The 22,800-nt window shown below is 42.8% G+C and overlaps 1 protein-coding gene and 1 long non-coding RNA gene across 2 annotated transcripts in view; one reads left to right on the plus strand and one right to left on the minus strand.

Moving 5' to 3' along the window:
- Positions 1-16,125, minus strand: part of LOC115294118 — a 44,638-nt gene extending 28,513 nt beyond the window's left edge. Inside the window, exons 1-2 of the long non-coding RNA XR_003909734.1 lie at positions 16,044-16,125; positions 15,491-15,584 (exon numbers count right to left, since the gene is read on the minus strand). This is a non-coding gene — a long non-coding RNA (uncharacterized LOC115294118). The remainder of the gene's footprint in view (positions 1-15,490; positions 15,585-16,043) is intronic.
- Positions 7-22,800, plus strand: part of GRAMD2B (GRAM domain containing 2B) — a 72,238-nt gene continuing 49,444 nt past the window's right edge. The window contains exon 1 of the mRNA XM_029941810.1: positions 7-207. Within this exon, the coding sequence (XP_029797670.1) occupies positions 125-207 (83 nt within the window). The 5' untranslated portion in view covers positions 7-124. The remainder of the gene's footprint in view (positions 208-22,800) is intronic.

The raw sequence follows: 22,800 nt of genomic DNA on the forward strand, positions 1-22,800 counted from the left end.
CAGCGGGGAGCGCGCGGGGAGGGCGCACCGGAGGCGCGGGGCAAGGCGCGGCTCGCGGGGCCTGCGCCTGGGACGCTGCGAGGCGCGAGGGGACGTCTGAAGGTGCCCTCCACACGCGGCCCAGATGACCGAACTCCAGCAAGATGTGGAAGACGCAAAGTCTGCCAAAGTGCTCGCGAAGAGAGAGAGCAGAGTTGGCTCAGCCCAGTAAGTAGAGTCCGGTCCCGGCGGTCGAGAGCGCGCTGCCCAAACTTCTCTGCCGGGGACGGGTTTGGCGTGGAACTTGACCGTGGACGGACAGCCCCGTGGCTTGAACTCTTTCGGGCTCTTTTTCACTCCGATGCTGTAGTGGAGAACAGGGCACAGCAGCGTTTCAGGAACGTACTGCAGTTTGCAGTCTGGTGGGGATGTGAATGATTGGAACGAAAGCACAATTGGCGTCGTATCTGTCCCAGGGGAGGTCTGGGGCAGGCCTTCAGATCTCTAAGTCAAGTCAAGGAACAGCGCTGACATTTATTTCTGTTGCCCTACTTCTTAATGACGTGTGTGACGATGGAGCTGCCTCGTAGATGTCATCTGGTCATTATTTTTAGTGATGTGTATTTTGTCATTTGATCCAGAACTAAAGGGTGTCTTTCCGCCATCCCCTTCACTGTTTCTGCTCAAGAGAGGAGAAAAGTAGTAGAAAACATGAAATACGCTTTTTCTTCGCCTTCAAAGACTGTCTGCCTTTGCTTGGGAACTTGACACAAACTCGTTACATACTTTTTATTTTGTTTTGTTTTGTTTTGTTTGGACACAGAGAGGGTGTAGGTAGGAAGGGACTGGGGTTGAAAATATTTAAAATATTGAGTTATGACTATATCCTCTTAAAAGGTTCATGTTCATGATAGGATTGGCACATCGTTTGGCCTACAAACTCTTTATCTTCCCTTGTACTACTGTTTTTAAAATCCAGAAGCATTATTGCCATGACTGTTATTCCCAAACATTCTTGTTTCCAAAAGGAAAAGAATTCATATTTGCCTATTTTCTGTATCACTGTTACTTCAAGTGGTACTAAGATAAATATATAAATAATCTGTTAAAGAAGCCCAATTTTTTTGGTTTTGGTACCACCTGTTGGAGGTACCTAAGAAATAGTTAAAAGTCAGTCTCCATTATTTCAACCTTTACTCAATTTTTATAACACGGCGTGGTTCCAGATAAAGACTTGGGTTTATGAAGGCATATTCCATCTGTGTATCGGAGTTTGGGCTGAAGTTTTGGAAGAAAAATAGCTTTTATGAGCGGCTTTGATTTGTTATCTCAAAGGCTTTGGTCATAAGCTCTCCCAGTGTCTGCTTTCCTTGGCTACCCTTTCTTCTGCCCCTCAGCTGATATTCTTTCCTCTTTAAATAATAGATAAAAAGACAATGGGGGGGGGGAAATGCCGTAGGTATATCCCTCACAGAATGTTTTTGTTTTCTCTCCCCAAAATAAAGTCCTAACTCTGTTCTAATAATTCAAGCCCAAGAAAGAAAGTAGCAAAGGACATCTATTTCTTTTCCAGTTAATCATTCTTCTATATACTTCTCTTAAAAAGAGGCACTGTGGCATTCTTACTAGCGTTTCATCGAAGTGACAAGAGTGTTACGTGGCCCAAGCAAGACTAAAAACCTGGACTGTAAACTCCTCGTCCAGAAGTCCGCCCCGGGCAGTGCTAACAGTTCAGTTCCACAAAGCAGAGTGACTCCTGTCCATCTGCAGCTGCTAAGTCTTTACATCTTCACCTTCCCAATAGTCGACTCAGTTGAGGAGAGTGTTTTAATAGATTGAGAAATCCTATTACCTGTAAAGATGAGTTCCATTAACTTCAAACTCTTCAGATGTTGAGGAAATTATCTTCTAGAAGATAAACATAACCACCTTGAAGCGGAAGGCCCTACACAGCCACACCTTCATCTGGAACAGCCAGTTTCACAAATTCATTTCAGTTCAACAAACACAGGAACATACGATTGGTTCCATCATTGTGGGGAATATAAGAATGAGGGTGATGGGGAGCCCAAGAGCTGTGTTAAGGAGAGACACATATCCACATATATTACTGCGGTTCAGAGGATGTTGTTGGGGCCTGTGACTACATTAAACACAAACAAGATACTATAAAAAGTTTGGCCCGTAACTCAGTCTTCTTCACAGTTAAAGATGTTTACCTGTTCAATAGTCATTGATAAGTTTTTCTGGGTTTATGGAGGTTTTTGTTTGTTTTTCCCTATAAAGTGGTTATTTCCAGGCCTTCTGAAGTCTCTTCTGAATCAGTCAAAGACTTGAGATACTCTCTACTTCCTGAGCTTTTGAACTCTTGTTTGGTACCCGAATGAGAGTGATATTAAGATGGCAGTAGGTACATTATCACTGGTACATATAGTGTGATCATTCCCTGTTTGAAATCATTTGGGTTGCAAAATTTCGACACGTAGGCACCCAGACCTCTTTGTTATGAACTTTGTAACTTAGATTATCACAGAGCTCAGAGCCGTTGGAATCTGGGTGTCCTGATGGGCATTTTTTCCACGGAGCAGTAGAACTGCTTACTCTCTGGGCGCCCCGGTGGCTCAGCTGGTCAAGCATCCGACTTCGGCTCTGGTCGTGATCTCACGGTTTGTGAGTTGGAGCCCTGCTTCAGGCTCTGTGCTGACAGCATGAGCCTGCTTGAGGTCCTCTGTCTGCACCTCCCCACTCCCCCTACCCCCCACTCACATGTGTTTGTTCTCTCTCTCACTCTCTCTCTCTCTCTCATAGAAATAAATAAATATTTTTAAAAAGAAGCTGGCTTGCTCTTCCCACATCGGCCTCATCACCTAGGACATAGCCTCCTAGTTAGTAATAGCCCTTATTTATTGAGAACGCTTGCTGTCTGACAGGCATCACGCTCAACACGTGGCATCATTTGCATACAGAATGAGACCTGCTGTCGTTATCTCCATTTTCCACATAAGAACATGGAAGCTCTTGGGGCACCTGGGTGGCTCAGTCAGTTGCGTGTCCAACTTCAGCTCAGGTCATTATCTCACGGTTTGTGGGTTCGAGCCCTGCGTCCGGCTCTGTGATGACAGCTCAGAGCCTGGAGCCTGCTTCGGATTCTGTGTCTCCCTCTCTCTCTGACCCTACCCTGCTCACGCTGTCTCTCTCTGTCTCTCAAAAATAAAAATATTAAAAAAAAAAAAAAAAAAGAACATGGAAGCTCAGAGTAGTTAAACAGCTAGGCAGAGACACAGTGAATAGAGAATGCCTCAAATTCAAGTCCAGGGCTACTAACTCTAGAGCCTGAACTTGAATACTGCTCTACTCTGTGATGGCCTCCATGACCTAGTCTCCTCTGCCAGGATTTAAGTACATTGGCGTACATGTACATCATTTCAACTTAATTCTGAATACTGCTAGCCTGCCTATCTTTTATAGCCAAGCAGTCACAGTAGCTAGCCACTCTGGATTTAGGCGGTGATGATGCAGAACAAAAAGGAACAGGTGTGCCAAATGGACTGCGCAGTAAAGTTAGCTACATTCTTTCCTTCTCATCTCTGTTCCTTTGCTCAAGCAGTTCCCGCTGTTCTTTGTGTCAGTACTGCTACAATCAACTCAAGATTTGCTTCCTTTAAAGTCCTCCCTGATCACTGGCCATGCTTAGCTCTTCCTTATCCTTGCTCACCTTGCCTGTGTGTGACCAACCCCACGGAATTTAGCTGCCGCTATTTTTGCTAACTTGCTAATTTTGTTAATTAACAGTGAACATTTACTGAACATTTATTATGTACAAAGTCCTGTTTAAAGTTAACAGATACTTGCTCACACGCTAGTCTCATATATATTAGTGAACCTTAAGTGGATTGCAAACTCCGATCACATTTTTTCTTCCTGACTTTGTCAGAGGGCCCAACGAATAATCACTTGCGATAACCGTCTGTTAGTCACCTAAGGAGCCTGAGACCCCCACCCCCCTAATTAAGGTATATAATATAATTGTCAGTCAGCTTGACTATCTCAGGGGAAGTTTCTTAATCAAATTTTCTATCAGAAGCAGTTAGAATTTTTAGGTGCATTGACTTGCCTGAGAGCTGTGAGTTATTCATCTTTGTGTCAGCAGTGAGGCTGCAGATTTAGTCATCCCCAAAATGCATGTTTGATTTAAAAATACCCCCTTTCTGGGGCATCTAGGTGGATCAGTCACTTAAGCATCTTGCTTCAGCTCAGGTGATGGTTTTGGGGTTCATGGGTTCCAGCCCCACATAAGGCTCTGCACTGACAGTACAAAGCCTACTTAATATTCTCTTTTTCACTCTCCCTCTGCCCCTCCCTGGCTCATGCTTTCTCTCTCTTTCTCAAAATAAACTTAAAAAAATAAACAAATAAAACTAACCTCCTTCTTACCAAGAATTGGTAATTTACCTGCATATTTCCTTTTGAGACCCTAGTTTCCTCCCTTTCAGTACTTTTTTCATTCTGAATGTTATGTTCCCAAAATATAGACATTTCTAACAAACCTAATGTTTTTGACACACATTTTCTGAGATGCACTTTTATTTCTTAAAGTCTCTTGTAGATCTCATTTATTAATGGCTAAGTAACTCTCTCTTTTTAATGTTTATATCTGAGAGAGAGAGAGACAGCGCAAACAGGGGAGGGAGGAACAGAGAGAGAGGGAGACACAGAATCCGAAGCAGGCTCCAGGCTCTGAGCTGTCAGCACAGAGCCCAATAGTGGCTCCAACTCAGAAACCGCGAGATTGTTACCCAAGCCAAAGTAGGATGCTTAATGGACTGAGCCACCCAGGCACCCCTTAATGGCTAAGTTATTTTCAGTGAGTTACAAAAACTATCTAAAATGACTGATTCCTGGGCAAAAGTTATCTTGATTCATATTTCAAATGATGATTTACATGACTAGTAACATATTTGTAATGCAGTTTTAATCTAACATTTAAACTCATTGAGACATAAGAATTTTAGAAATTTGTTCAACTCCATTCATATGGAGAAAAGAGAGGGTGTATGTGGACAACATAAACATTTACCTTAAAAGGAAATTCCTATTAGCAAGAAGTAATAATGATTTTAGGGATATATTTGACATTAGTGAATTCAAGTAAAAATAAGTGACCCATGGTGAAAGTATCTATCTTGCAAACAAGGGTTGAAGTTGGGAACTGATCTTGGATTGGAAGCCAGAGGAGCAAAGAAAAATGTTTGAGTATAGCTTGATTTCTTAGTGCTTGCGTAGTTCCAGACTTGGAAGGTGCCCACTCCTTGGGTGGCTCAGTCAGTTAGGCGTCCAACTCAGTTTTCGGCCCAGGTTGTGATCTCATGGGTTTGTGGGATGAGCCCCATGTCAGGCTTCATGCTGACAGTGAAGAGCCTGCTTGGGATTCTCTGTCTCCCTCTCTCTGCCCCTCCCCTGCTCGCTCACTCCCCCCACCCCACCAATAAATAAACTTAAGAAAAAAAGGGAGAATCTCCATATTATATATTATCTTTCCATGTGTGTACACAATATTTTTAATTAAAAAAAACGTTAATGTTTTTTTTATAGCACGCGCGTATCAGGGAGGGCAGAGAGGGAGGGAGACACAGAATCTGAAGCAGGTTCTAGGCTCCAAGCTGTCAGCACAGAACCTAACATGGGGCTTGAACCCTCAAACTGTGAGATCATGACTGAGCCCAGCCAAGTTGGACATATAACCGACTGAGCCGCCGAGGTGCCCCTTTAATTTTTTTTAATATTTATTTATTTTTGAGAGAGAGACTGGAGGGGGGCAAAGAGAGAGGCAGACACAGAATCCAAAGTAGACTTCAGGCTCTGAGCTGTCAGCACCGAGCTGGATGAAGGGCTCGAACTCACAGATGGCGAGATCATGACCTGAGCCAAAGTCAGACGTTTAACCGACTGAGCCACCCAGGTGTCCCCACAATTTTTTAAAATCTCATTTCCAGGTCACCAATTCCAACAGGTTACCTGGTATATGCCTTTTAATATAACCTTTGGATTAGGAGGAAAAAATTTAGAAACTACTAAAATTTTATTAAAGTGAAACAATTGAGTTTGAAAAGATGGAGAAGAATTAAACCGTGTTCTTGTCTAAAATGTTTTTGAAAAGAAATTTAGTGAATCAAATCAGTCCTATGGCTAGAGGTTACTGTCATCAGAAATTGCTGATTTATCAAGGCAGTTCTTAAAGATGTTATGAATTCAGACCTAGGGTCGCCTGGGTGTGTTGATCTTTGGAGCATGCAACTCTTGATTTTGTAGTCATGAGTTCAAGACTCATCTGTTTTGTTCTTGTTGTTTTTAAGATTTTTTAATGTTTTATTTATTTTTGAGAGCAAGAGAGCGTGAGCAGAGGAGGGGGAGACACAGAATCTGAAGCAGGCTCCAGTCTCTGAGCTGTCAGCACAGAGCCCGACACTGAGCTTGAACTCGCAAACCGTAAGATCATGATCTGAGCCAAAGTTGGACGCTTAACCGACTGAGCCACCCAGGCGCCCGAGACCCATGTTGAGTGTAGAGATTATGAATAATTTTTTAAAAGTTAAAAAAAAAATGAAGACTGTAGGCTCTGGGAAACTAGGACTTGAAATCTGGCTTTTCTGTCTCCTAGAAGTGTGACCCTGGCCAATTACTGAACACCTTTAGGCTGCCCTTTCATCAGCTGTAAAGAGGAATACTTAAGTCACCTGCTTCACAGATGCCTGCTGTCAAGTGTAAATGCGAAGTATAAGAAATTCACTTCACATAGTGTCCGTTGTTACTGGCTCTCAGTAACCCTAGCTATGTCAGTCTTTCTCCTTGAAGGTCTGGGACAGGCTGTGGAGAGGGGATAGGGGAGGGTGGGAGGATTACATGAAAGATAATTAGTTAAAATTCAACAGTCCTGACTCTGACTAGCATGCCCAAGTGTTCTATTTTTTTTTAATTTTTTTTAATGTTTTATTTATTTTTAATACAGAGAGAGACAGAGCATGAGAGGGGGAGGGGCAGAGAGAGAAGGAGACACAGAACCGGAAGCAGGCTCCAGGCTCTGAGCTAGCTGTTAGCACAGAGCCTGACGCGGGGCTCGAACCCATGAATGTGAGATCTGACCTGAGCCGAAGCCGGAGGCTTAACCGACTGAGCCACCCAGGCACCCCCCAAGTGTTCTATTTTTTATTTAATGTTTATTTACTTTTGAGAGAGGGAGAGAGCCAGACAGACAGACGCAAAGACAGTGCTAGCAGAGGAGAGGCACAGAGAGAGGGAGACAGAATCCGAAGCAAGCTCCATGCTGTCAACGCAAAGCTTGGTGTAGTGCTGGAATTTAAGAATTGTGGCATTACCTGAGCTGAAGTCAGACACTCAGCAGACAGCCACCTGGGTGCCCCTGCCGTGTTCTATTAAGCAATCCTCTGTTGCATCAACTAGACCTTGAGGACACTGGGGGCAGCACATGAGCACTTCTGTGAAACCGATATGGCACCTTGGTTTTTACTTTATGCTAAAAACTCTCATACTAGAACTATTTGGTGACCTTCCAGCTTATTTAAATATCGCTTACTGGAGTGCCTGGGTGGCTTTGTGGGTTAAGTGTCTGACTTTGGCTCAGGTCATGATCTCGCCCAGGTCATGGGTTCAAGCCCCACGTCAGGCTCTGTGCTGACAGCTCACGGCCTGGAGCCTACTTCAGTAGCGCTGTCTCCTTGTCTCTCTGCCCCACCCCCACTCTTACTCTGTCTCTCCTTCGAAAATAAGCAAACATTAAATATTGCTTACTGCTTTAGTATTTTCCCGTCTCTTGTCCAGTACTTTTATCTGCAAGCCATTGGTTTTTCAACCTCCTGGCCCTGAGCTTTTACCTTGTGGCTCCTAATCTTGACACTGTTTATTGTTTTCCATTTGTTAAAGTCCAAAAGAGCTCTCCTTCACCATCTTTCTAAGTATTTAAATGCTCAGCTCTAGGCATTTCACACATTTTCTTGCATAAAGGTCCTAGAGACACACTCTGCCACAGCAGTCTCAATGACCGCTCCTTTTCCTTAAAGAAAAGAGAGTGGTAGGGGTGGAGAGAATCTGGGTAGCTCCTTTGGTTGAGTGTCCCACTCTTGATTTCAGCTCAAGTCATGATCCCAGGGTTGTGGGTTTGAGCCCTGCGTCAGGCTCTGCACTGAGCTTAAGATTCTGTCTCTTTCTCTCTTTCTCTCTCTCACTCTGCCCCTCTTCCCTGTTCATGAGCTCTCTCTCTCTAAAACAGTTTTTTTTTAATGGTTAAAAAAAGAAAGAGGAGGAGATTTAACTAAACTTAAATTTAATTATTTACTCCTAGAAGGGAAGTGGAGGCAACTTAACTGCATTCTCTAAGGTCAACTAGTTTGTATGTTATCAGGTTCCCACATTCATAATGGGACATGATGTCTCAAGAGACAGATTATTCTTAACAGGTTTATTGAGATATATTTTCCATATCATAAAATTGACTCATTTCCCTCTGTACACTTCAGTGACTTTACCATTGTCATACCAGGTTTTATAACATTTTCCCACACCGCACCTCAGAGATTCCTCACCCCCATTTATCTTTTATCCCCATTCCCACCTTGTCCCAGGTCACCATTTGTCTAATTTCTGTTCCTATAAATTTGCCTTTTCTGGGCATTTCATAGAAGTGGAGTCGTATAATACGTGGTCATGTGTACCTGCCTTCTTTCACTTAGCCTTGGATTTTAGAGGTCCATTTGTAAGTAGCGTCTGTCAGGAGTTCAGTCCTTTTTATCGCTGAGTACTACTCAGTGATCCTATGTGAATACCCCACGTTTTGTCCATCTCTTCGCTTGCTCATGAACATTTAGGTGGTCTCCAGGTGTTGGTTATCATGAATGATGCTGTGAATATTTGTGTCCATGTCTTTGTGTGGACATATCCTATTATTTCTCTTCAGTTATATACCTAGAAGTGGAATTACTGAGTTATATGGTAAATCTGTTTCACCATTTGAAGAACTAGCAATATTTCTCAAGGCATCCTTGCTATGTTATGTTTCTTTTTTTTTTTTTAAGAGTGTTTAACATTTATTCTTTTCTGAGAGACAAAGACAGAGGGTGAGTGGGTGAGGGACAGAGAGAGAGAGGGAGACACAGAATCTGAAGCAGGCTCCAGGCTCTGAGCTGCAGCAGAGCCCAACGTGGGACTTGAACTCACAGACCACAAGATCATGACCTGGGCTGAAATTGGATGCTTAACCGACTGAGCCACCCAGGTGCCCTGACTATATTATGTTTCTGTCAGCAGTGTGTAAGGGCCAGTGGTACAGCTTTAAGAGAAATGCTTTCACAATCCAACAAACAAGACTATAAGCACTTTAATTTTTTTTTAATGTTTATTTTTTTGAGAGACAGTGTGAGCCAGGGAGAGGCAGAGACAGAGACACAGAATTTGAAACAGGCTCCAGGCTCTGAGCTGTCAGCAAAGAACCTGACGCAGAGCTCGAATTCATGAACCATGAGATCATGACCTGAGCTGAAGTTGGATGCTTAACCAACTGAGCCACCCAGGCGCCCCGAGACTGTAAGCGCTTTAAAGGCAGATCAGTGCCTTACACTTTAGAACATAATGAATATTTGTTCATTGTTGAGAAGGTGACAGTCATACTTAGGATTTTAAAAACTCTCCCGAAGTGCAGCGTTACCAGAGATGTTAACAGACATGACAGTGTTAACAAAGAAACTCAGGCTGGTGTGCTTGGGTACATTTTTTATGACCTCTTGAAATTTTGCTTGTGACATTTATCACTTTTTTTTTAATGACAGCGTAATACAAAGAAGAAACTAAGAAACTGGGCCATAATCTCCCCCACCTCTGTTGACATATTTTAAAGCAGTGTGTGTGTGAGGTTAGAAAAATAAAACAGTGTTGTCTCTGTTGGAGACGGAAAGTGAGAACCTTCTTCCTGTCTTCCACATTACATTTCCTTGTCTCAAGGGTAACCACTTGCTGAGGTTTCTGTTGTGTTCTTATGCTGTTGTCATTCAAGGCCAGAATCCAGTTTTTCGTAGGTTTGGTTTGTTTGCTAATATGCACCTCCCAATATGCATGGAAGGAAGTTGGGCTTGGTGAAAGGAAGCACTTGGTGAGTGAGATCATACAGTATTTGGACTACGTACCACAGGAGAGTGAATGGCAAATAGTATTCTCATAAAGCACTGTTTTCTCATACCTCTTTGCAGAATAGTTATCTATCCGTAAAGTGGCCTATTTGGTTTTAGCATTGAAGGGTAAATGAATCCATCAGAATACAACTTTTTAAGTGGACTTGAGGAAAGTGGATCCTTGTTAATCAGAGGGACTATTACCTGACTAAGCAATTTTTGTGTTACTGATTCAGTCTTTTTTAAATTGAAAAATTTAATGTTTATTTTTGAAGGAGAGAGAGAGAGTGTGAGTGGGGCAAAGAGAGGAGACACAGAATCCAAAACAGACTCAATGCTCTAAGCTGTCAGCGCAGAGCCCATCTCGGGGCTTGAACTCACAAGTCGTGAGATCATGACCTGAGGCAAACTAGGACCCTTAACTGACCAAACCACCCAGGTGCCCCTGATTCCGCTTCTTCTCTCTTCTGTTCCCCTCTCCTGAATGGATGATGCTGGACAGGCCCCTGAACGAATGAGGTAGCGGATCTGGTTGTATTAGCAGAGAAGTTATATTGTTACCTCGTCCTTTCAGAGGCCTGTCTAGGAACAGATGAACATGAACATGTAGACATAGGTCACAGTAGTGATGAGATGTGTTTAAAAAAGAAGAGATCCAAGCGGAGATGTGGAAATGTAAAGATGGACACAATGGGGAAGGAGATGGAGAGAGAAGAAAGAAAAAGAGATACCGAGTTACACTGAAAAGAGAAAATGTTTGCCATTAACGGGTGTGATCTTCCCCTGTGTCCTGGCCACAGTCTTCTCATCTTCTTTTCAAACACTGCTCTGTGTCCTGTCGGTGAAGTCCCAGCACTGACATGGGTACCAGACATGCCTCTTCTCTGCTCATGGAGATGCTCATCTGTATATAAATATTGGTGTGGTTGGTTTTTTTTTGGGGGTCTGTATATATCAGATTTATGTTTATATCCATATTTGTTACCTTCTAGATTTTTCAAATAAAGTCTTCCAGCTTGTGTGGAGATTTAAAAATGTGAAGAACTTTAGAAACAGGCTAATTTTTGTCTTTTTATAATGCAGATTATCCTCTGAAAACAGTGATCTCATGACGCTACAAGTTATTTTGAAATCTCTAGTGTGTAGTACTAAGCGTGTTTTGTGACTTAAGTTGCTTGTATGTCAGCAGTGACGAAAAACTAATTCATCATGACAGCTTTATCCTCACTGTATTGTTTCTATAATTCACTGGAAAATAGCACCTCACCTGAACCTAACAACTTAAATATTGTCCTGGATGTGTTACATAACATATAATGTGGTCTTCTGAGAGCCCATAGGAACTATCAAGAATATTTCAAGAATATTTTCCTTTCTGGGGCACCTGGGTGGTTCAGTCGGTTAAGCTTCCAACTTCAGCTTAGGTCATGATCTCATGTTCGTGGGTTCAAGCCCCACGTCGGGCTCTGTGCTGACAGCTCAGAGCCTGCAGCTTGCTTTGGATTCTGTCATTCCCCCCCCACACACACACACTCTGCCTCTCTCTCTCAAAAATAAAATAAAAATTCAAAAACATTTGAAGAATACCATCCTTTCCTGTCATGATAAAGTTCTATAGTATATGAAGTTGGACTAGTTTTGACACCAAATTGGTAGATGTCTACTCTTGCCCTTGTTTCGATCAGAATCTTTCCAAAAAATTTTACAAGGAATCACAGCACCTTGGCTGAAATCAGATACTAAAATCACAAAGCATCAGCCCTTTGTTTAGTCCCTGAGAGGAGCTAATAGTAAATGGCCTCTAAGAAAGGAGAAAGACAATATTTAACAACTGATAATGACCAGAAAGATTTGCTCATGTTCTCAACTGACATTGACTAAGTAGTTCTGTGTGTTGGGCACCACCCTGAGTGTCGCAGCAGTCACGAAGATGAGGAACACAAGGCCTTTACCCATAAGGAAAATAAGAGTCAAGAAAAGCAATATTTTGAGGTTTGATCTTTTTTCAAAAAAGAGACAAGCTAGCTTCAGAAAATTTACACGAGGTGAGGTAATAACGTTATTATGTGCTAGACACTACTGAGAATGCTTTCACATATATGACTTGGGTACAATTATATCTTAGGCATAATGGAGACAAAATGACTTCCCCAAGATCATAACAGGAGTTGAAGCCAAACTTCAAATGTGCAGTCTAATCTGAACCAGCCCCCTAAAATAATTATACAACCTCACTAGATTTAGGATGAGTAAAGATACAGAAGGCACAGTACTTCCCATTAAGTCTCTGTGCATCCCTGCATCTTAATTTTGTTTTTCCTTTAAATTTTTTAATGTTTATTTGTTTTTGAGACAGAGAGAGATAGAGACAAACTGCAAGCAGGGGAGGGGCAGAGAGAGGGAAACGGAGACTCTGAAGCAGGCACCAGGCTCTGTCAGCACAGAGCCCAATATAGGGCTCAAACCCACAAACCATGAGATGATGACCTGAGATGAAGTCTTACAATTAACCAACAGAGCCACCAAGCCCCAGGTCTCTTAATTTTAATAGGTTTGTCTTCTCACCTGTGAATCTAAGATTCCTTTTCATTCAACAGTTCTAACATTGAAAGGATTTCTGATGTTATGTAGAGAACTGGGTAGAGGGAGCACTTTTTGCCCCCTGTTGAGCATGGAGACTTCCTCTATATTGTCAGGTACAGGTACCCTTCTGGCTCCTTCTGTATTCATCTGTGCTCAGACCTGACCACAGGGAACTTTACCATTGCTATTGCAGCTTAATGGTGTGATTTGCATGGCAGTCATTGATAGATTCCAGTTTTTGTATCCTGCGACTTTACTGAATTCATTAATCAGTTCTAGAAGGCTTCTGGTGGAGTCAGTTGGGTTTTCCATGTAGAGTATCACGTCATCTGCGAAAAGGGAAAGTTTGACTTCTTCTTTGCCAATTCTGATGCCTTTTATTTACTTGACATTTTTTAAAGTTTATTTATTTATTTTGAGAGGCAAAGAGCACACACATGTGTGCCTGGGGACGAGCAGAGAGAGAGGAAGAGAATCCCACGCAGGCTCTGTACTGTCAGCCCAGAGTCCAGTGTTGGTCTCGATCTCCTAACCTGCAAGATCCTGACCTGAGGTGAGATTTAAGAAAATGGGATGCTGAACCATCTGAGCCACTCAGGCACCCCCTCCACACACACCAGTTTTTAAAACCACGGTTGGATTCTTCTTTGCATAAGCACAAAATGTTTCTCTAAAGTAATGTGACTGCTTTGTTCTATAAACATGTGAATGTTGTCTCTTTAAAAGTAGTCACCAAAGGAACCCAAGACCTTTTCCAAAAATGCTGCAGTTGCACAAAATCTTTTTGAAACTCTTCTTGCAGAGTTACTTTCAAAGCCTGGAGCCCATTCTTTGAAGAGTCATAACGTTGGCAAATCCTTGCCCTTTGAGAATGAATTCAGTTTCTGGAAACACCCTAAAGCCAAATGTGGGAAATAAGGTGGATAAGAGTAATTTAAATACCTGTAAACCATTCTTGGGTAGGATCATTTTTGATCCAAAAACAAGACGTGACTATAAAATCATGAGGGGCGCCTGGGTGGCTCAGTCGGTTAAGCGTCCGGCTTCGGCTCAGGTCATGATCTCACATTCGTGGGTTCGAGCCCCGCATCGGGCTCTGTGCTGACAGCTAGCTCAGAGCCTGGAGCCTGCTTCCGGTTCTGTCTCCTTCTCTCTCTGCCCCTCCCCCTCTCATGCTCTGTCTCTCTCTGTATCAAAAATAAATAAAACATTAAAAAAAATTTTAAATCATGAGACTGGCTTGCTGCTATTATTTACAAACCAGTTTATACTTTCAAATTCAGGTTATTACTTTGTAGCTTTTGCATGAAAACAGTAAAATGTTACATTTATTTTTCTGTCCTAAAATCATTTTTCAGTGTTTACAATATACCCAGGTAGGTTTTGGCCAAATCATAAGCATTAAAAATACACTGAGTATGAAAATGTAAGATGTAATATCTTTTCATTGAAGTGTATTCCCTATGCTCTAGGGAAAGCAATTTTTGAAACTTCCCTGAGTTCAGATGGTGAAGTAAGTGAGGTTCAGCCATCACAATTTTGTATTACCTTTTACTTCATTACACATTGAAGGAATTTGTATGCCCATTACATTTTTTTAGGCCCTCTCCCAATATCACAGATTTACACCAAATGGACTTTGTTCACATAAGCAAGGCATCACTCCTGACTTGTCCACATGATGACTGTCAATTATCAGCATGTAGCTTTCCATTTTTGTTCATGTGTCACATGTTCATTAATACCTATGAGCTGATGGATCTACCTAGTAAGTCCTAGAAGCCTTCTTAACAACAAGCATATTTTCCTGTTCCCAATTTGCAGTTCAAATGGATTGATAAGCACTTTTGTCTGAGGTGTGATTTTAATGTAATGTGTTTGGTGATTTATATGTGCTCTGTCTCTGCTCTTGAATAACGCACTGGAATTCAACAAGCATTTCCCCACTGCTTACTCTCTGCTGGACATACAGGGTAAATGACGTCTGCATTGCCCTTTGGAGCTTCCTGTCTGGGGAGAAGAGAGTGGGGAATGGGCGCTCGCACACAGTTAATACCAAGTGACAAAATTTCCAGGGTAGTTACCAGTTGCTCTTGAGAACAGAGATGTAGGCAATTGGTTTTCCTTGAAGGGAGCTGAGCTGAGGTAAGAGGTGATGTTTAAAGCGAAGGTGAGGGGCAGGAAAGAATTTGGCCTCAGCTGAAGGGAGAAAATTATCCCAGGCAGAAGGCAGGACAATGACGGGTTGCTTGAGAGTTGGAAATCACATTTTTGATGAGTACGGAGAGGTCTCCTGCGGGGCAGGGGAACTAGGAAGCGCACGGGGGAAGACAAGGAGCCCCCTTTAGAATGCTCGTCCTTCGCTTGTTCTCTCTCCACTTCCGGCTTTGGCTCTGCTGTGGATTCTTTGGAACTTTAGGGAAGTCCTTCACCCAGGTCTTCACTTGCCTTCTTTGTGAAGAAAGAGGGCTGAATGACCTGATTTGTTAGATTCCTTCCACCCTGAAGAGTAAGAGGCTTTGAAGAAAAACTGCCCTACTTCTCTGCGCTCTGCTGTAGCCTTTGTGTAAAGAATTCTCTCAGAATGAACAAACCAAGGAAAGCCTTTTCAGTGTGAATCCTTGCTCTCTCCTTTGGTTTTGGCCTTTCTTATTTTTTTCTTTTCTTTCCCTAGGTACACCTGTACCTGGTGAAGGCAGGACTGCCAGTGAACCATACCTAAACTGTCCTCTTACAAGTTTAGAGTTACTTACCAGCATTCACGTAGCATTCAGACATCGCTGCTTTGCCCTTGGGCGGCTGCTGACAGGATCACAGTGCCTTCTGGACCAGGCAGAGTAGAAAGACCTAATCGAGTAATTTAATGTCAAACTTATAACACAAATGAAGACCAAACTTGTTTTTTTCATTAATATTTAAGTAATTTCTACACTCAACATGGGGCTCAAACTTAGAGCCCCTGAGATCAAGAGCTCATGCTCAGGGCCAGGCAGGTACCCCTGGAGACCACACTTCCTCTCAGTGGACTCAGAAGCTTCTTAGCTATAGTTCAGGTCTGAAAATAATCATCTACTGCCCTTGAATACAGATGACAATTTGAGGTTAAAAAGCCCTTTTCCTCAGAAGTGTAGTCTGGGATATTTGCTTACCACTTCAACTTAATAATTATTATAGCATTTTAAAGCCTTTTATCTTCTTGAAAGTAGTTTTATTTACACCGGTAATTGAATTTGACACACACAGACTGAGAGCTTACTGTTTTTAGGTATTGTACTATCTTAAAAGTGAAACAACTGGTTATTTTACCATCAGAAGGTGTTTATTTGGGAACAGCAGAGGAATTGCAGTCTGGGACAAGCAAGTATTGAAAAAGCCACAGGGAAGTTCAGAGAACAAAGGAAGAGGAATGTTCTTTTACAGAGAAAAGGGGGGGGGGTTTGGGAGGGGCTGTTATAAACAAAAAGGCCATTGGTGTAAACTGGGAATTTGAAGTGTTGTGGCTTCTTATTGGCTAATTGGTAACAGTCTCTCATTGGCTGAGCAGTTGCTAAGCAAGGAGAAAATCTTCTCCACTGCTGGGGTAGTAAAGTAGGCTTCTTCCTTTGGGGACTGCAAAGTCTATCTCTTTCTGTTGGGTCGGCTAAATGGGGCAACTAGTGGTACAGCTTCAGCTCGCCTCCTTCCAGCTGTCTGACCTTATTTTAGCTGAGGTTTCCTTTACCCATTTTCACGGTACTATGTTGTAAGAATATTAGGTTGTATTAGACACGGACCCTGTCCTCTAGAGCAGATTTCACTGTAACTTGAGCAATATCTTAATTTGATATTAAATATGAATTTCAATGTATAGTGACCAGTATACAGGTTATTTTTTAATGTTTTATTTTATTAATAGAGCATGAGCTGGGGAGAAGGGCAAAGGGGGAGAAAGAGAATTTTTTTTAATGTGTGTTTATTTTGCGAGAGAGAGAATGCCAAGCAGGCTTCATGCTGTCAGCGCAGAGCCAGACATGGGGCTTGATCACCTGACTGAGGGATCATGACCTGAGTCCCAATCAAGAGTTGGATGCTCAACCAATGTAGCCACCCAGGAGCCCCTATACAGGTTATTTTTAGGAGAATAGTGGAGGAGAAAGTAGCCCAGTATGGGGACTGAGTAACAGCTTTCAGGCAGGAAATTATGATACTCAAGTTTAAAAGGAAAAATCAGAATCAATGTGGTAACAGGTAGGTTAGAGGTTTTTAGAAATGATTCCAGTAGCAAGGCTTAAGAGATTTGATGGAGAACAAGCCTGGACACAAGGATTCATTGGCTGTGGAACAGTCCAGGGGGACATTGTTTCAGGAGGAAAAATGGGGGAAGAATAGGGTTGAGAAATGTCAGAGGGCATAAAATTGGAAGGGCCTGGTGATGAGTTGGATTGATAGAGGGGAGAAGCTACAATGACAACTAGTTTCTTTCTCCAGAAAGTCTCTGTGGATTGTGATGCCACTAATTAAGCCCTGGAAGATAGAAGGAAATGATTTGGAATGTTAAAGTGATGAATTCCCTTTTATAAAAGTTGAATTTGGGATGAAAGTCTGCTCTAATAAGAAATGTATTTTGTCTTTGTCCTTAATTCCTGGCACAGAGTTCCTAAAATTGGTATTTCCTGAATGATTGTAGTATCTTTTGTTACTGAAAGTAAGCCCCCCCCTTTTTTTTTTAACAAGTATTTATTATTGAGAGACAGATACAGAACATGAGCAGGGGAGGGGCAGAGAGAGAGGGAGACACAGAATCTGAAGCAGGCTCCTGGCTCTGAGCTGTCGGTACAGAGCCCAATGCAGGGCTCAAACTCACAAACCGCGAGATCATGACCTGAGCTGAAGTCAGATTCTTAACCAACTGAGCCACCCAGGGCGCCCCAAGAAAGAAGCCTCTGTTGATGACATGTGAGTTTATGTTAACAAAGTGATTTAGGGTAAGGCCCTTAGATGGACTGAGGATGGAACTGATCAACAAAATGGCCAGGTGATGAGAGGATAGAAGCCTTCAGCCCTACCCTCAATCTCCTGTGAAAACTCTAAAATAGGATTCGTAGGGAACACATTGAAGTACTGGGTTTAATGTACCCAGTAAAGACAGGGAAGCCCTGCACGCACCCATACCTTGCCTTCAGCAACTCTTCCATCTGGTTGTTCTTGAATTGTATTCTTTATAATAACTTGCAAATTAAGCATTTCCTTGAGTTCTGTGAGCCATTCTAGCGAATTATCGAAGCTGATGAGGGGGTCTTGGGAGCCCCTAATGTACAGTCACTTGGCCTGTGGCTTATAGCTGGCATCTGAAGTGGGGGCAGTCTTGTGGGACTGATCCCTTAACCTTAGATCGTGAACTAACTCCAGGTAATTAGTGTCCACGTTTGATTGGATTGGATTAAATTGTTGGATCCCCAGCTGGTGTCTGGAGAATCAAAGAATTGATGGTTGTTGTCAGAAAACCCTAGAAGGTCAGAGCTGGGAGATTTGGGAAGTGTGAGCCTATAGAGACAGTTAAAATCATGAGAGTGGATGGAATTTTCCAATGGAAAAGAGAGTCCCAAAGAGAGAACCTAGGAATGATTTCAGGTTGGAATGAAACTCAAAAGAAGAGGCCACAAAGGTGATGGAGAATAAATGGCACAGCAGAAGACAAAAAATAATAAAATTAAACAAGATGGAATAGAATCATGACAAAACAATCCAAGGAAGGAGGATCTCAAGAGATAGCAGGGGCAGGTGCTACCAAGAGCAGCTTTAAGAGAACTCCTGAAGGACCCGTGACACTTAGCAAAATAAAGATTTCCAGGGAACTCTGCCAGAGAAATTATAGCTGAACATGGGAAATGGAGTCCGGACTGTAGTGAATTGGGTTAATGAGAAATGAAGAAGCAGGCACAGCATGGGTAGGCTGTAGCTTCCCCTGAGAATTGAAGGAAAGAGAGGAAACCAGAGGAAGTGAGGTCAAAGGAAGATTTTGGTTTTGGTTTTTATCTGAGAGAGTGTTGTGAGGCAGCACATAAACTCTGAGAAGGCCAGCAGAGAGGGGAAAGAAGAACATGTAGCACAGAGAGGGACCACCTGATGGAAAAAGCCCAGAGGTATGGGAAAATGGACTTCAATGACAGTAGGAGAGAGCCCTTGTCTTCTGAAAGTGGAGGAGCCCACAACGCGATAGATGAGCACACACACACACCATTGTAGGTCAGGGGAACCCAAGGGGCCACGTTCTTCTGAACACTTCCAGATTTCAGTTTTCTTAGCTGAGTCGTGACATGGCCCCTTTCATCCAGAGAGATGAGTTGCGTTTGGCTTGGGCTTTGGGAACAGGACGGGAGGGATGTCCACGGGCAGCTGAGGGCCCAGTGACAGCAGCACCAATCCACAGTGAGGGCTCATTTCCACCCTTCCATAGCGCTCACCATCCAGGAAGTAGAGAGTTAAAAGGGCTGGTTTTGAGCCCATCCTGGGGTGTTGATGCTGGCAGAAGGTCTGGCAGGCTTAGAAACCAAAGGCCATCAGACATAGAGGTGGTCTGAGCTGCTTCAGGAAAGAAGCCCAGGAGGGATTGATCAGCCAGGGAGAACATAGAATATCAAAGACAGTTATCTGTGTCTGAGGCTGAAAAGCACATGTGGCTAGACTGGTGAGGGGTGAGAACAGGAAGGATAAAAGACTTGAGGCAGACAGCAGGAGAGGATTTCTATAGGGAGCAATGATCTAATGGACTTAGTGCCAAGTGGTTGGATGCCGGTCACGTAGACACTGAAGAAGCCAGATTTCAAAGTTCTCAAGAAAGGGAAGTGGTCCATCTGTTGAAGGATAAAGGCAATAAGGAACATGAAATGCAGTTGTCAGGACTAACCCCCAGGAGGTTGGACTTCCTGTGTGGTGAGTACAGGTGAAAACTGTTGTCACTTTTTAAACTCAAGACCACTGACACACTTAGAAACAAGACTAGTTAACAGATTGGTCATCAGAAAATATTTTAAAACCCATTGCCTTTCTCACCGACAGTAACAAATTTAGAAAACACATTGGAGAAAAGTGTACAGACAAGCAACAAGAAATGTGAAATAGTAAGAAAGAAGTTTAAGAGGACTTAAAACAAGTCACCTATGATAGAAGACAACTTGATGGAGAGATTTACCTTCTTGGAAAGGAAAGGAAAACTTAACATTATAAGGGGAGTTGTGTTCCTTACATTTTAAGTTAAAACAATTTCTGTGACTCTCTCCAACATTCACAACAGAATGGTTCTAAAATTCCTCTGAATGATTCTAAAATTCTAAAATACACATGCAAGGATATCCGGACTAGGGCTGCCTGGGTGGCTCAGTCAGTTAGGCATCCAACTCTTTTTTATTTTAATTTGTTTTAACATTTATTTTTGAGAGAGAAAGTGCAAGCAGGAGAGGGACAGAGAGAGAAAGGGACAGAAGATCCAAAGCAGGCTATGTGCTGAGAGTAGCAAGCCCAATTCAAGGCTCAAACTCATGAACTGGACGCTCAGACGCTCAACCAACTGAGCCTCCCATGCGCCCCAAGCATCCAATTCTTAATCTCAGCTCAGGTTTTGATCTTGGGGTTGTGTGTTCAAGCCACACATTGGGCTCCTTACTGGGTGTGAAGCCTACTTACAAAAAAAAAAAGAATGTGCAGGCTAAACCTGAATGACAGACTCATGGCTTGTTGTGTCGGAGCCGCATGTTTTAAGTTTTAACTTTCGCACCTCAAACCCTGTTAACTTCTGATCTCATTGCCAACTACTTTCTTTAACTAAATATTTATATTACTAATAATTTTGAAACAAACTGAGTCAAAACTCTATTTAAAATGTATTTTCCAGGGTCACCTGGGTGGCTCAGTCGATTAAGCATCCAATTTTGGCTCAGGTCATGATCTCACAGTTCATGAGTTCGAGCCCCATGTTGGGCTCTGTGCTGTCAGCTGAGTGCCTGGAGCCTGCTTTGGAATCTGTGTCTCCCTCCCTCTCTCTGCCCCTGTCCTACTCATGCTCGCTCGCTCACTCTCTCTCTCTCCCCTTCTCTCTCAAAAACTAATGAACATTAAAAAAAATTTTTAAGTTATCTATTTTCCAACGGGTATTCACATTTATGTATTATAAAACTTAGAGGTTTTCCTGTGTGCCTCAAAATCCCTCCCTAAACATTTACTTGAAATCTGCCTTTGTTTAAGACATTGAGCATAATGAGTGTTTTGAAATCCAACTTTGTCCCTGTTGTTTCTTCTCTTTTTAATTTTGTTTGAATGTTTATTTTTGAGAGAGAGTGCACGTGCACAAGCAGGGGAGGGGCAAAGAGAGAAGGAGACGCAGAATCCAAAATAGGCTCCAGGCTCTGAGCTGTCAACACAGAGCCCGACCTGGGGCTCGAACCCACAAACCATGAGATCATGACCTGAGCTGAAGTCAGATGCCCAACCAACTGAACCATCCAGGCGCCCCTTGTCTTTTTAAAAGAAGTTTCAAACACATTAACATCTGTGATTTTAAGAAGCTGCCAATAGTAACCTTGACAACCACAGATCATAGCAAAAAATAAACCAAAATTACTAGAAGTGGTGTCTCTCAAAGAAAATCCAAACCATAGTTTGTATTTAGACCTTGGATAGTGCATTTCACTGATACAGGAAATTCAGTCCTGAAAGTAGCATTACAAATTCATCATTAATGGGGATTATTTTTTCAGAAGTACCAATTTATGCTAATAAATTTACTCGTCTTTGCCAGTCCTCATTATAAAATCACTGGGTAAAAGAAAGCGAAGTAATTCATTTGCTTCTCATTTGGCTTAGTAATCTCTGGCTTGGTTTATAGTCACCTCAGTAGTTTTAAGATTTTAGTGGGCCTAAGACTTCAGTCTTGGGGCACCTGATTGGCACAGTTGGAAGAGCATGTATCTCTTGATCTGGGGGTTGTAAGTTTGAGCCCCATATTGGGTGTAGAGATTACTTTAAAAATCCTTAAAAAAAAAAAAAAAGATTTTAGTCTTAAAAGGATGGGAAGTCACATAAAGAACCTTCAGTGTTTGGGTGCCTGGGTGGCTCATTCAGTTGAGTGTAGACTTTGGGTCAGGTCATGATAATCACGATTCATAAGTCTGAGCCCTGCCTCGGGCTCTTTGCTGACAGCCTGTCCGTCCCCTGTTGCCATCTCTCTCTCTCTCTCTCTCAAAAATAAACTTTAAAAAAAAAAGAGGGGGACACCTGGGTGGCTCAGTTGGTGGAGTGTCCACCCTTGGCTCAGATCATGCGTTTGTGGTTCATGAGTTCAAGCCCCTCATCAGGCTCTGTGCTGACAGCTCAGAGCCTGGAGCCTGCTTCAGGTTCTGTGTCTCCCTCTCTCTCTCTGCCCCACCTCCATTCATGCTCTGGCTCTCTGTGTCTCCCAAAAATGAATAAACTTAAGAAAAAAAAAACAATAACAAAAAACAATCAGTTTTACAACTTTGCACCATCTCCCAGGCGGTTCTGACATAGGAGCTTACGCTGCACTTTGAGAACCACTCATTTATGGAGTTCACACACAGATTTTACCAGAAACCAAATGGCTCAAGCACCCCTAAACTGACCTCTTATGGTAAAGAGGAAACTTCTTCAGCCTTATTTGTATTCTCTGTCCTGGTTTTGGTAAGTGTTGTTTCATTCTGAGCATTTGGGTCTTAGCCCAGGCTCCCATAAGGAGTAAGAAAATAGGGCCCTCCAGGCAAAAACTTGAGGCTACAGAGCCTGCTCACACCCTTTCACGTCTTTCTCCTCTGTCTCCACGGACCCGTTATCTGGTCACCTACTGCTGCGCCTCTGTAAAACCAGCCTTCTCTGAGCTGTTGGGGGGAAGAGGCCACCAGAGACTTCAGGTGTTGGTGGTGGTATATTCGAAACAGTAAAAGAGACGGATGCCTTCTCCCCGCTCCCCAGTTCGGCCTTACTGTGTCAGAGATGACTCTAAAGAAGTATAGGGGAGCATGATGGAGTGGGGGTCAGAAGAGCGAGCAGGGATGGTGGGGAGGGATTCAGGGAC

This window comes from Suricata suricatta, chromosome 6 (genome assembly GCF_006229205.1).
Source record: "Suricata suricatta isolate VVHF042 chromosome 6, meerkat_22Aug2017_6uvM2_HiC, whole genome shotgun sequence".
NCBI lineage: Eukaryota > Metazoa > Chordata > Mammalia > Carnivora > Herpestidae > Suricata > Suricata suricatta.